The sequence below is a fragment of the Rhinolophus sinicus genome, linkage group LG13, assembly GCF_036562045.2.
Source record: "Rhinolophus sinicus isolate RSC01 linkage group LG13, ASM3656204v1, whole genome shotgun sequence".
Lineage (NCBI taxonomy): Eukaryota > Metazoa > Chordata > Mammalia > Chiroptera > Rhinolophidae > Rhinolophus > Rhinolophus sinicus.
Window position 1 is genome coordinate 3,911,014 of NC_133762.1, and position 10,591 is coordinate 3,921,604.

The 10,591-nt window shown below is 47.0% G+C and overlaps 1 protein-coding gene across 1 annotated transcript in view; it reads left to right on the plus strand.

Annotated features, from left to right (window-relative positions):
• CHSY1 (chondroitin sulfate synthase 1) overlaps window positions 1–9,027 on the plus strand; it is a 58,741-nt gene extending 49,714 nt beyond the window's left edge. The window contains exon 3 of the mRNA XM_019726755.2: window positions 5,988–9,027. Within this exon, the coding sequence (XP_019582314.2) occupies window positions 5,988–7,580 (1,593 nt within the window). The 3' untranslated portion in view covers window positions 7,581–9,027. The remainder of the gene's footprint in view (window positions 1–5,987) is intronic.
• The last annotated feature ends 1,564 nt before the right edge of the window (window positions 9,028–10,591 follow it).

The window sequence follows — 10,591 nt, forward strand, 5'->3', positions numbered from 1 at the left end:
CTCCCGGCCTGCGCGCCAGGCCCTCCTGCCTTGTGAACTTAAGTTTGTTTTTCATTTTGTGTGTATGTATTTATTTATTTCTTTATGGTGATTCCCCTAGACTCCAGCGTACGGATTTGTCAGTCACGTGTGAGAGCTGGTATGTGGTCACATACTGACTGGGGTTAGGAAGGAGCATTGTGAGGAGACATGTAAACTCATAGGACCCGGGCACGTCCTGTGAGTCGGGTTCTCGAGACCCCTTTGGAGAGAACCCTTCAAAGCGCCCTCGTGCGCAGGCCCAGGGCTGGGGTTGTAATGCCATCTGCTCTGTGCTTTATCTTGCGTGCGTGCTTATCCTTTCTTTGTACGTGACCTTTTGAATTTCCCCTGCCCTCCACGTGAGTGTTCAGTAAGTATTTGGTGCCATGTTAGCATAAGACTTCGTTCATTTAAAAATAGTTCTGTGTACATTCATTGTTCAGAATGCGGACACATTTGCTGCTTTATCTATGGCGAGAACAGAAGGTGATGTCTGGAAAGCTTACGTGACTCCACCAAGGTCACATGTTAGTCAGAAGCAGAGATGGGAGTTCAGATACAGTTTTCTGACTGCAAATAAGGGCTCACTCCTCCTTCCCCTGTCACTGCTGCTGACCACTGAACCCACTTGCAAACCTGATTTCAGTTTGATCACTTTGCTTATGGTCTTAGTAGAGGTGTTAGATCATTCTCAACAGTTGTCGCTTTACTTTGCCAAGCTGGAGTCTCAGTTGTTTTGAAATATGTCAGACTTCTCTAAAAAGTATTTAGATTTCAGAATTTGGCACTAACGGTTCAAGACACATACACATACTTCTCCTTCTTGTACCACTAGAGACCCAGTTTAATTCCCATCAAAAATTTAATTTTTTGAAGGGAGTCTTTAAAATACAAAGCACCTACTCCTTGAACTTAATTGGATGGAAGTTTGCAAAGCATACACAAAACTAGTTAGGAGGGACCTAGCAGGGACACAGAGGGGACCCACATGTCCCTAAGTGCTGGGGACAGCCCCCATGTATGCCTGTGGTCTTGGCCTAATTATTAGCAAGTTTCTCTTTTCATCTCAAAAGGTCCTGCTTCAGACAATAAATTACCTGGAAACCCTACCTGGAGGCATCTGAGAATGTTAATTTAAATATTCAAAACTGGTCAATAGGGTTATTTGAAACCACCACCAGTTGCAGCATCGTGACATTTAGGCAACCCATATTTTCTTTGAGCCAGTTTTCAGGACGAAAGGACAGGAATTCTCTGTAATGAATCGAAACACTATGTATTAGGGTGGTGCAAAAGTAATTGTGGTTTTTGCAATTATTTTTAGCCTTTTAAACTACAATTACTTTTGCACCAACCTAATAAATCAGAATTGGAAATAGCTGTCGTTCCGGCGCAGTGACTGAAATGGGTCTTAATGACGGACATTAATGTAAGTAGTTAATGGGGAGAGAGTGGCCTTGTTACAGAGGACATTCGCTAACGAGGGCCACAGAAGGCATTTGTGAACTGAAGATTACATGTGGGTAGTTGATGGTTATTCCCAGCTGGGCGACAAGTTCCTGGGAGTATCGTGACCTTGATCTTTATTTATTAGCCTCTCAGATTTATGGTGGGACATCTCACAGTAAGGGAGGTGGCTTTGCTGGAGTCCAGGATTATGGGGGTACTTGTTAGAACACAGGTGAGGGCCGTTACGGATGCTGGATACTAAATGAAACCATCAGCGGGACTGCATGCATCTTACAAAAGCTTTGTCGGTGTGTTTAAAGCAAGGAATTGGCCTGGTGATCATTAAATAACTCGTACGCATGGCGTCGTCTTTTCCGCAGTACTTTTGAACATTCTATTTTGTAACATTCCTCCAAAGAATGTGCCAAATTATAGATTATTGAGATACTCGACAATAATACAGTCCTCTAAAATTCTAAATTTGGTGCTACTCAAAATATTTTTATAACAAAAAAAGTGACATATTTCTTACCCCTGGAGTTATTAAATCTCATATCCTTAAGCTCTCTTTATTTACAGCAGAATTGGAGGTTTGTTTTTGTAGGATAGAAACACTTCATTGGGGTGTGTTGTTACCCTTTCATGCTCCAAATGCATTTGGATTCAAAGAAGGTAGATTCCTGTAAACATTCCAGTGCAAGACCTTCCAGCATCAGAAGGCATGAGTGGAAGGAAAGACCTCAGGCGCGATGGTAGGATGCTCCGTAACTGGCCCCAACGTTAGTGCAGAAGGTCTTAGTCTTCACCTGAAAGGAGCCTCCAATACGATACCATCATTTTATCAGTGAGAAAACTTGAGACCCAACAAATTCAAGTGATTTGTCTGAGGTCTTCCAACTGACTACCAGCGTAAAAGCAATAAATGTCTCTGTGTGTAGTCTTACTTCTTCACCTTTATTGTTTTTAATTGTACATTCCAGACTTCCTTCCAGAGAAATAATAGTTTTATTTCTATTCCCAGTTTTATTTCTACTTTAGTCATGTGATTCTACCTCTTGAGGATTGGGCACTGCATTACTGTGGAATTCAGGACATCGCCTGGAGTTCAGAAATTAAATCCGACCTGATTAATAGGGATCCCTGTAGAGAGCAGTGAATTAGCTGTAATATGAGAGGAAAGGGACAGTAGATAGAAGATGGAGGCGACCAGCTTAAGGATCCAACTCTTTCTCATCCGAGTGCCTGAGAGCAAAAGGGTTCCATTCCATCCCACCTGCAGTGTGCCTTCTTAACTGCCACAGGCACCCGTAAAGAAAACAAAGCATGGGAAAACCCAAATAACAGCTGAGAAGCTAGAAGCTAGTCAAGGTACAAACAAACAAAGATCATTTGAGGAGAACTTTTCATGGCATTCCAAAGTCAAATGCAAATGCCTGAAATACTACAGAGGCAGACGTGAGACCCAGAAGTGTTGAGCTCACTTGATGGGGACAAGCGGAAAGGGTGACTTGGGATGAAAGTGCGAAGGGGACGCACAGCCTCACAACCAGGGGCTGGGTGGGGGGATCTGGAGAAGGCAGCATCCAAGCCTGGGCCAGACACCCAGCCGTTGCTTCTCCCTTGTTTCCCTCCCGCCTCCATTTCAGGAATCACAGATGACCTCTGGATCATTCTTCCCTGGCCTGGCCCCTAATATCTCATTGAAATTTGATAACAAGGGTGGGCGAGGATGTGAAGAAAATCCCCCTGTTGGTGGGATAGTAAATTGGTGCAGCCACTATGGAAACTAGTATGGAGATTCCTCAAAAAATTAAGAATAGAACTACCTTATGACCCAGCAGTCGTCTTCTGAGTATCTACTCCCAAAAATTGAAAACACTTATTCGTAAAGATATCTTCACCCCTATGTTTATTGCGGCGTTATTCACAATAGCCAAGCCGTGGAAACAACCCAAGTGTTCCTCGAGATGATTGGATAAAGAAGAGGTGGTGTATATACAGTGGCCTGTTACTTGGCCACAAGAAAAGATGAAACACTGCCATTTGCGACAACATGGATACCATCCTAAGTGAGATCAGTCAGATGGAAAAGGACAAGAACCGTGTGATTTCACTCACATGTGGGACATAAAATGAAAAGCAACAAACAAACTCACAGACACAGACAACAGAATGGTGGTGACCAGAGAGGAAGAGAGGTGGGGAGGGCGAAGAGGGTAAAGGGGGGTCACATACCTGGTGTGAGGGAAGGAGACTAGACTTTGGGTGGTGAGCTCACAATTGTGTGTACAGATGTCGTATCATAAAGTAGCACACCTGAAATTGATACCATGTCACCCCAAGAAATTTAATAAAAGTTAAAACAATTTTTTTTGTTTTAAATTATACTTTATATTCCCTGTTCTGAATTTTGAAGGTGATTTGTAACATGGTTCTCAAAAAAATATTTCCCTGAAATCTGAATGTCCGCCTTCACATTGAGGAGGAAAAGAAAATGGTTCCTCACCTCTACACCAAAGCCCCTTACTTGGTGTAGCAGTAGAGGGGGGTTGCCACACGTGACCAGAAGGGGCACTGGAAGCGGGTGTGGGCAGGGTCTTGGCATCTCCATTAATGCCCTTGCTTGGGGGTGCACGTCCTCACCTGTTCCTCTGTCTGCTCGCCTGTAACGTACTTACGTCGTCTGCATTTGCCCTTTTGGAAAGGGAGCTATTACACTGGCACTTGCTCAGATTTTTCTTAAGGTCATAGCCAGCATGTATTCCATCCAGTGTCAGGTAGATGCTTCTTTGTCTAGAACACTTATCCTGTGGCAGTGATAGTTCGTGTACTAAGTACATCCTTTGGGGTGACACAGGGTGGGGGCACCAGCTAGTCTGGGCATAGACTTGGCCTTATTTTTAATGAAAGAATTCTCCCTTCGCCACCCTCCCCCCCCACCCCCCCCACCCCCACACTCTCTTTTGTCTTGCAACAGATTTCTTTTTCATTAAAAAAAACATAACAGCACTCGTTTCAGTCAAACTTTTGGAGTTTAGCCAGAAAGTGCCTATGACAACTTCACGATAGTTTAAAATTCTCAGTCTGTGATCGTTCCCAGGGCTTGTAGGCTCCCTTCACAAGCCTGTTAGTCCACCACTCTCTCTTCTTTGTGTCGGTGCCTTCAGCACACACACTCGGTGTTTCAGGTAAAGCTTCTCTAGACTCAGTCACGCACGCAGCCTCTGACGCATTCTGGGAAATGTGTGGGGACGTGGAGTCCTGCTGAGTCTGAGATCAGTCACGCGTGTGCCTTTGCAGAGGGTTCCCCTTGGAGTTTGCTGTCCGTGTCGGGTCTCATAGCCAAAAATAAGATGTGCATTTACGCATTTGGTCTTCTAGGCACGAAAAACCGAAGGACAACTACATCCTTTGTCTGGCAAGGTATTACGTTTTTCTTCAAAACGGGCTGCCAATTTCTCCGTTTAAAAAGACATCCTGGGCCGAGGAACCCAGCCTTGTCCCCGTATGTTAGTTACCAAGTATATGGTATCGCGTGAGTCTCCGCTGTTGTCTTCTGCAGTGAAATCATTAACAACTTCTTGACGCTTGCTTAAACGCTACTTAGTGATTCATCAGCCCTCTGCTGAGTCTTGGAATGTGTCAGGCCCTGAGCTGGACCAAAGATACAGGCCGTGACCACCTGCTTTCTTCCCAGGTACCGCGAGCTTTGTCTCAGTCTGCCGGCTGCTAGCACGAAAGTCCTGTAGACTGGGCAGCGTAAACAGCAGAAATGCATTCCTCACAGTGCTGGAGGCTGGAAGTGCAAGGTTGGGGTGTCTGGCCTGCTCCGGGTCTGGTGGGGACCCGCTCTCTGGTTTACAGACGCTGCTTTCGCGAGAGGGCCTCGATCACAGATGGTGTGGGCAGCAGATGTACCAGGAAACTGAATATATTCCCTATGAAATTGGCGGGCAGACTCCATGTTGGCTGGTGGACCTCAAACTTTTGTTCCCGCCAAATTCCTGTCACAGGACAGGGAGAGCTGGGTGGGGTAATGAAGCCCTGTGGCCATTGCCTGCCCTTCGCGCGATGCTCTGAGTGTCCCTCCCACGGGGTTTGTGCTGGTGGAGACCTGGAGATCAGCAGGCAGACCCTCCAGCCCCCATGGAGAAGCACCTGACCCGAACGAGTGGACCTTTGAAGGGTTTCACAGTGTGCGCCGATGTGAGTGACCTTGTGATCCTAGATTCCACTTCTTGTCCGTGGGAAGATGGACTCTTTGATCATTCTGTCTGCCTGCAGAATTACACTGGCCAGCTCGGCTCACTGAGGCAGCCTTGTTTCTTTGAGCAGTTGGCATCAGGTAACTCTTCTCGTCTCGTTGGACTGCAGGAGACCGGGCTTAGGCCGAGGCTCAGGGAGCACGATTTCTGATACTTGGGTTTCTTTACAGTACGCAGGTGTGAGGAAATGTGAAGGCAGGCGCCCTGGGTCATGTGGTACTAAAACAGCCATCTCTTTTTTTTTCTTGACAGATGCAGCAGCTTTTTTATGAGAATTATGAACAGAACAAAAAGGGGTACATTAGAGATCTCCATAACAGCAAAATTCACCGCGCCATCACGCTGCACCCCAACAAAAACCCGCCCTACCAGTACCGGCTGCACAGCTACGTGCTCAGCCGCAAAATAGCGGAGCTGCGGCACCGCACGCTGCAGCTGCACCGCGAGATTGTCCTCATGGGCAAATTCAGCAACACGGAGACGCGCAAGGAGGACCTGCAGCTGGGCGTCCCGCCCTCCTTCATGCGCTTCCAGCCCCGCCAGCGCGAGGAGATCCTGGAGTGGGAGTTTCTGACGGGCAAGTACCTGTACTCGGCGGCCGACAGCCAGCCCCCGCGGCGGGGCATGGACTCGGCGCAGAGGGACGCCCTGGACGACATCGTCATGCAGGTCATGGAGATGATCAACGTCAACGCCAAGACCAGAGGCCGCGTCATCGACTTCAAGGAGATCCAGTACGGCTACCGGCGGGTGAACCCCATGTACGGGGCCGAGTACATCCTGGACCTCCTGCTGCTCTACAAGAAGCACAAGGGGAAGAAGATGACGGTGCCCGTGCGCAGGCACGCCTACCTGCAGCAGACCTTCAGCCGCGTGCAGTTCGTGGAGCACGAGGAGCTGGACGCCGAGGAGCTGGCCCGCAAGATCAACCGCGAGTCGGGGTCCTTCTCCTTCCTCTCCAACTCCCTGAAGAAGCTCGTCCCCTTCCAGCTGCCCGGGGCAAAGAGCGAGCACAGAGAACCCAAAGACAAAAAGATCAACATCTTGATTCCTCTGTCGGGACGGTTTGACATGTTTGTGAGGTTCATGGGCAACTTCGAGAAGACGTGTCTCATCCCCAATCAGAACGTCAAGCTTGTCGTCCTGCTTTTCAACTCAGACTCCAACCCCGACAAGGCCAAGCAGGTGGAGCTCATGAGAGACTACCGCCTCAGGTACCCCAAGGCCGACATGGAGGTGCTGCCCGTGTCGGGGGACTTCTCCAGGGCTCTGGCCCTGGAGGTCGGCTCGTCCCAGTTTAAGAACGAATCGTTGCTCTTCTTCTGCGACGTCGACCTCGTGTTTACGGCAGAATTCCTTCAGCGCTGTCGCGCAAACACAGTGCTGGGCCAGCAAATATATTTTCCCATCATCTTTAGCCAGTACGATCCAAAGATTGTTTATAGTGGGAAAACTCCCAGTGACAACCATTTTGCCTTCACTCAGAAAACTGGTTTCTGGAGAAACTATGGGTTTGGCATCACTTGTATTTACAAGGGCGACCTCGTCCGCGTGGGCGGTTTCGACGTTTCCATCCAGGGCTGGGGGCTCGAGGACGTGGATCTCTTCAACAAGGTGGTCCAGGCCGGTTTGAAGACTTTCAGGAGCCAAGAAGTGGGGGTCGTGCACGTCCACCATCCTGTCTTCTGTGACCCAAATCTCGATCCCAGACAGTACAAAATGTGCTTGGGGTCCAAGGCGTCGACGTACGGATCGACGCAGCAGTTGGCCGAAATGTGGCTCGAAAAAAATGACCCGAGTTACAGTAAAAGCAGCAATAATAACGGCTCCGTGAGGACAGCCTGATGTCCAGCTCTGCTGGAAAAGACGTTTTTAATTATCTAATTTATTTTTCAGAAATGTTTTGTATGATCCGTTTTTGAAGTCCATACAAGGATATATTTTACACGTGATTTTCTTACAAACAACTCTTTGGAGATGGAGCTTTTTGAACAAAATGTGATCATGTTTACCTTTGAACACATTTTTTTTTTCTTTTCTTTTTTTTTTTTTTTTTTTTTGCTGACCGTTATGTAGCAGACCTGCTTAATTATGACTTGAAATGTCCTTGGTGACCGAACCGTTTGTGTTGTTCCATTTCCTTTTCAGACCCCTTTGCTGCAGTCCAATGGCAGAAAACATGAACGTTCCTGCAAAGTATTATTGTAACAAAACACTGTAACTCTGGGAAATGTTTTGTTGTAACTGTTAACATTGCACAGTTTCTACCTTTTGTCTTTTTTTAGGATTTTTTTTTTTTTAAGCCATTTTGTGTTGCAGTTGTAAAATAAGGAAATGTGATGCTAGCGGTGTCGTCATCTTCAGGAGAGCTTTCCAGAGGGTTCCTGTGCTCGTTTGGTCATGTCGATTTTTAAAAGCAAAGGGAGCAAGGAAAGCCCAAAAAAGATAATATGGCCGTTCATGTAATTCGTGTGGCTTACTGGACCTGGCATTAATTTCCAAGGAGTTGCTATTTTCTCTTTTCCTGACTCTTCTCTTTAAAGGGTAAAATATTAATATTTAGAATGACAAAGAATAATTAAGGTAATAAATCTAATGTACGCAAGATAAAACAAAAACAGAACAAACCCGCCCTGATGAAAGCATTGGCAAGAAAAAAAAACAAAATGATTTGCTTTTTGTTCACTTCATCCTGTCTGTGTTACATTGGTGGAGATGGCTGTTTCATTCTTTAATTGCCGTTTTATCGTTTGTATCTGGAATACCTTTAATTTATTTAATATTCATTGTTTAGAGCGCTGCCATTTCTCAAGTACCTGTTAGTTGCTAGTATTTATGTGTATCGGGAGTGTTTTTAGTGTGTTTTATTTGCAGCAAACTGATGTCCAAAGATTTCCTTTTAAAAACGCGTTCCCCCTCCTTAATTTTCGCATTCCTTACTGTGTTACTAAGTATTAAGTGTTCTTTGACAATTTTGGTGCTCACGTGTTTTGGGGACAAAAGTGAAATGAATCTGTCATTACACCAGAAAGTTTGTTTTTAAACTCACGGATCAAATGTGCCTTAATAAATTTGTTTCTCATTTAGATTTTGAAGAAGTCATAGACTTGCCATTTTAATATACATCATGGGAGACCTGCTTATTTGTAAATAGCCTGTTGCTCATTTGGACAAATAAACCAGTGAACAGTATTTTTCTATTGTACTTTTCAGGACCATTTTGTCTCATTACTACCCCTCTTTTAGTTGAAGAATTGTATTACATTTGGAGAGTAAAAACCTTAAACATGGATTCATAAAGTTTTTCAAGTTATTTGAGGGGAATATTTATGCGGACTGCAGTTTGGGAGTGAAATGAAACCAACTTTCAAGTGCCTCTTCCTGTATTTGTTTCTAGAATGATCTCGTCCTTGTTTGTTCTTTCTCAGCTTGTGAATCTGTGTTCTCTTGAATGAGGGTCTGCAAACCAGGCCCAGGCCCCCTCTGGCTCCTTGGTACCTTCCTGGCCCCTTAGTGGCCCCTGCGCCGTTAGAATGCCTGTAACAAATGCCCGTGTGATGCTGTGTCATGAATGTTCCCGGGTTTTACGGAAGATCCAGCCACAGGAGGAGTTGTGCGCAGTTGCTGTGTAGTCCAAGAGTCAAAATGAGTCAGGTCCTCGATGCCAAGGTAACAAGCTTTGCGGATGCGAACTGCGCTCCCAGCACAGGTACTTCCGTGTCCTGACTGTTAAGACCCCGTACGATGCCATTGTGCCCACTAACGGAGCTGCTGGCGTTCAGTCTAATTGCCATTTACTTTGTGGGAGTGTTTATAGTTGTTCCTTGGAAAAACAGCACAGACATTTTTATTCTTCGGTGAGGAAGAGCACAGTTACACATCAGATGATAAAGTTCTCTGTAGCATAAAAGTGAACTGCAGGGATTTAGGACGAAGTGTGGGCAGTGGCTGCATCGAGCTTCAGTGTCCATCCCGCGTCGTAGTGACTCTCGGCTAAGACTCACTGTGCCCCCCCCACACACACACACACACAATTCTTGCTCAAGTCTGTTCCTCGTTCTGACTGATGGCAGTGTCTGTGCTTATTGGGGTTTCATCCCCCACAGTGCACCCCGGGACTCTGCCCACTGGCCTCCAGAGTCACTCTCCTCCCGGCCTCTCCAGGCCCAGCTGCCAGGGTCCCTCTTCCTAAAGCAACCCCACAAATGGGCAGCTGCAGTGTCCTCCTCCCAGAGAGTGGACTCTAGGTCCCCTCCTCGGGGACCTCCTGCAGCCAAACGGCGCCGAGATCGTGGGGACATCAGTCTCTCTCCTGGGAGGGCCTCTGTCTGGAGCTGTCTCCCCACCCCACCCTGCCAGCCAGCTGCACCGCCCCCACTGTCCGTTCTGCCATCCCAGGCCCTTCCGGTATGGATGTGACGCAGTGGGACTGCACTCGGTGTTGCCGTGACTGTCTCCCTCCGTGGAGCCCCTCGAGGGCAGGCCTGGGTCCCACTGTCCCCACCGTGTACTCCCGCCCACTGCATGGGCTGGAACTCGGGGGCCCTCCCACTCGTGACCTGGAAATAATTCCGTCTTCCTCTAAACTTGGAACACTTTCTAGTTCTACCTCTTTGTTTCATTGGTGACTTTCTACTTTTTCTTAGTGTGCATTACTTATTTCAGATACAGAAAAGTATTAAGAAAATGAAATGGCCCATAACCCCACAAACCAGGTAATTCCTGTTAATGCTGTTTAAAAGTTAAGAATAATACGTGACGATGGCCGAGAGGCAGAAGGGGTCACAGAGCACAGAGGCTGGAATGGAGCCTCCACCTCCCTCGGCCGCTCCCGCAAAGGGCCACCAGGTCTGTGT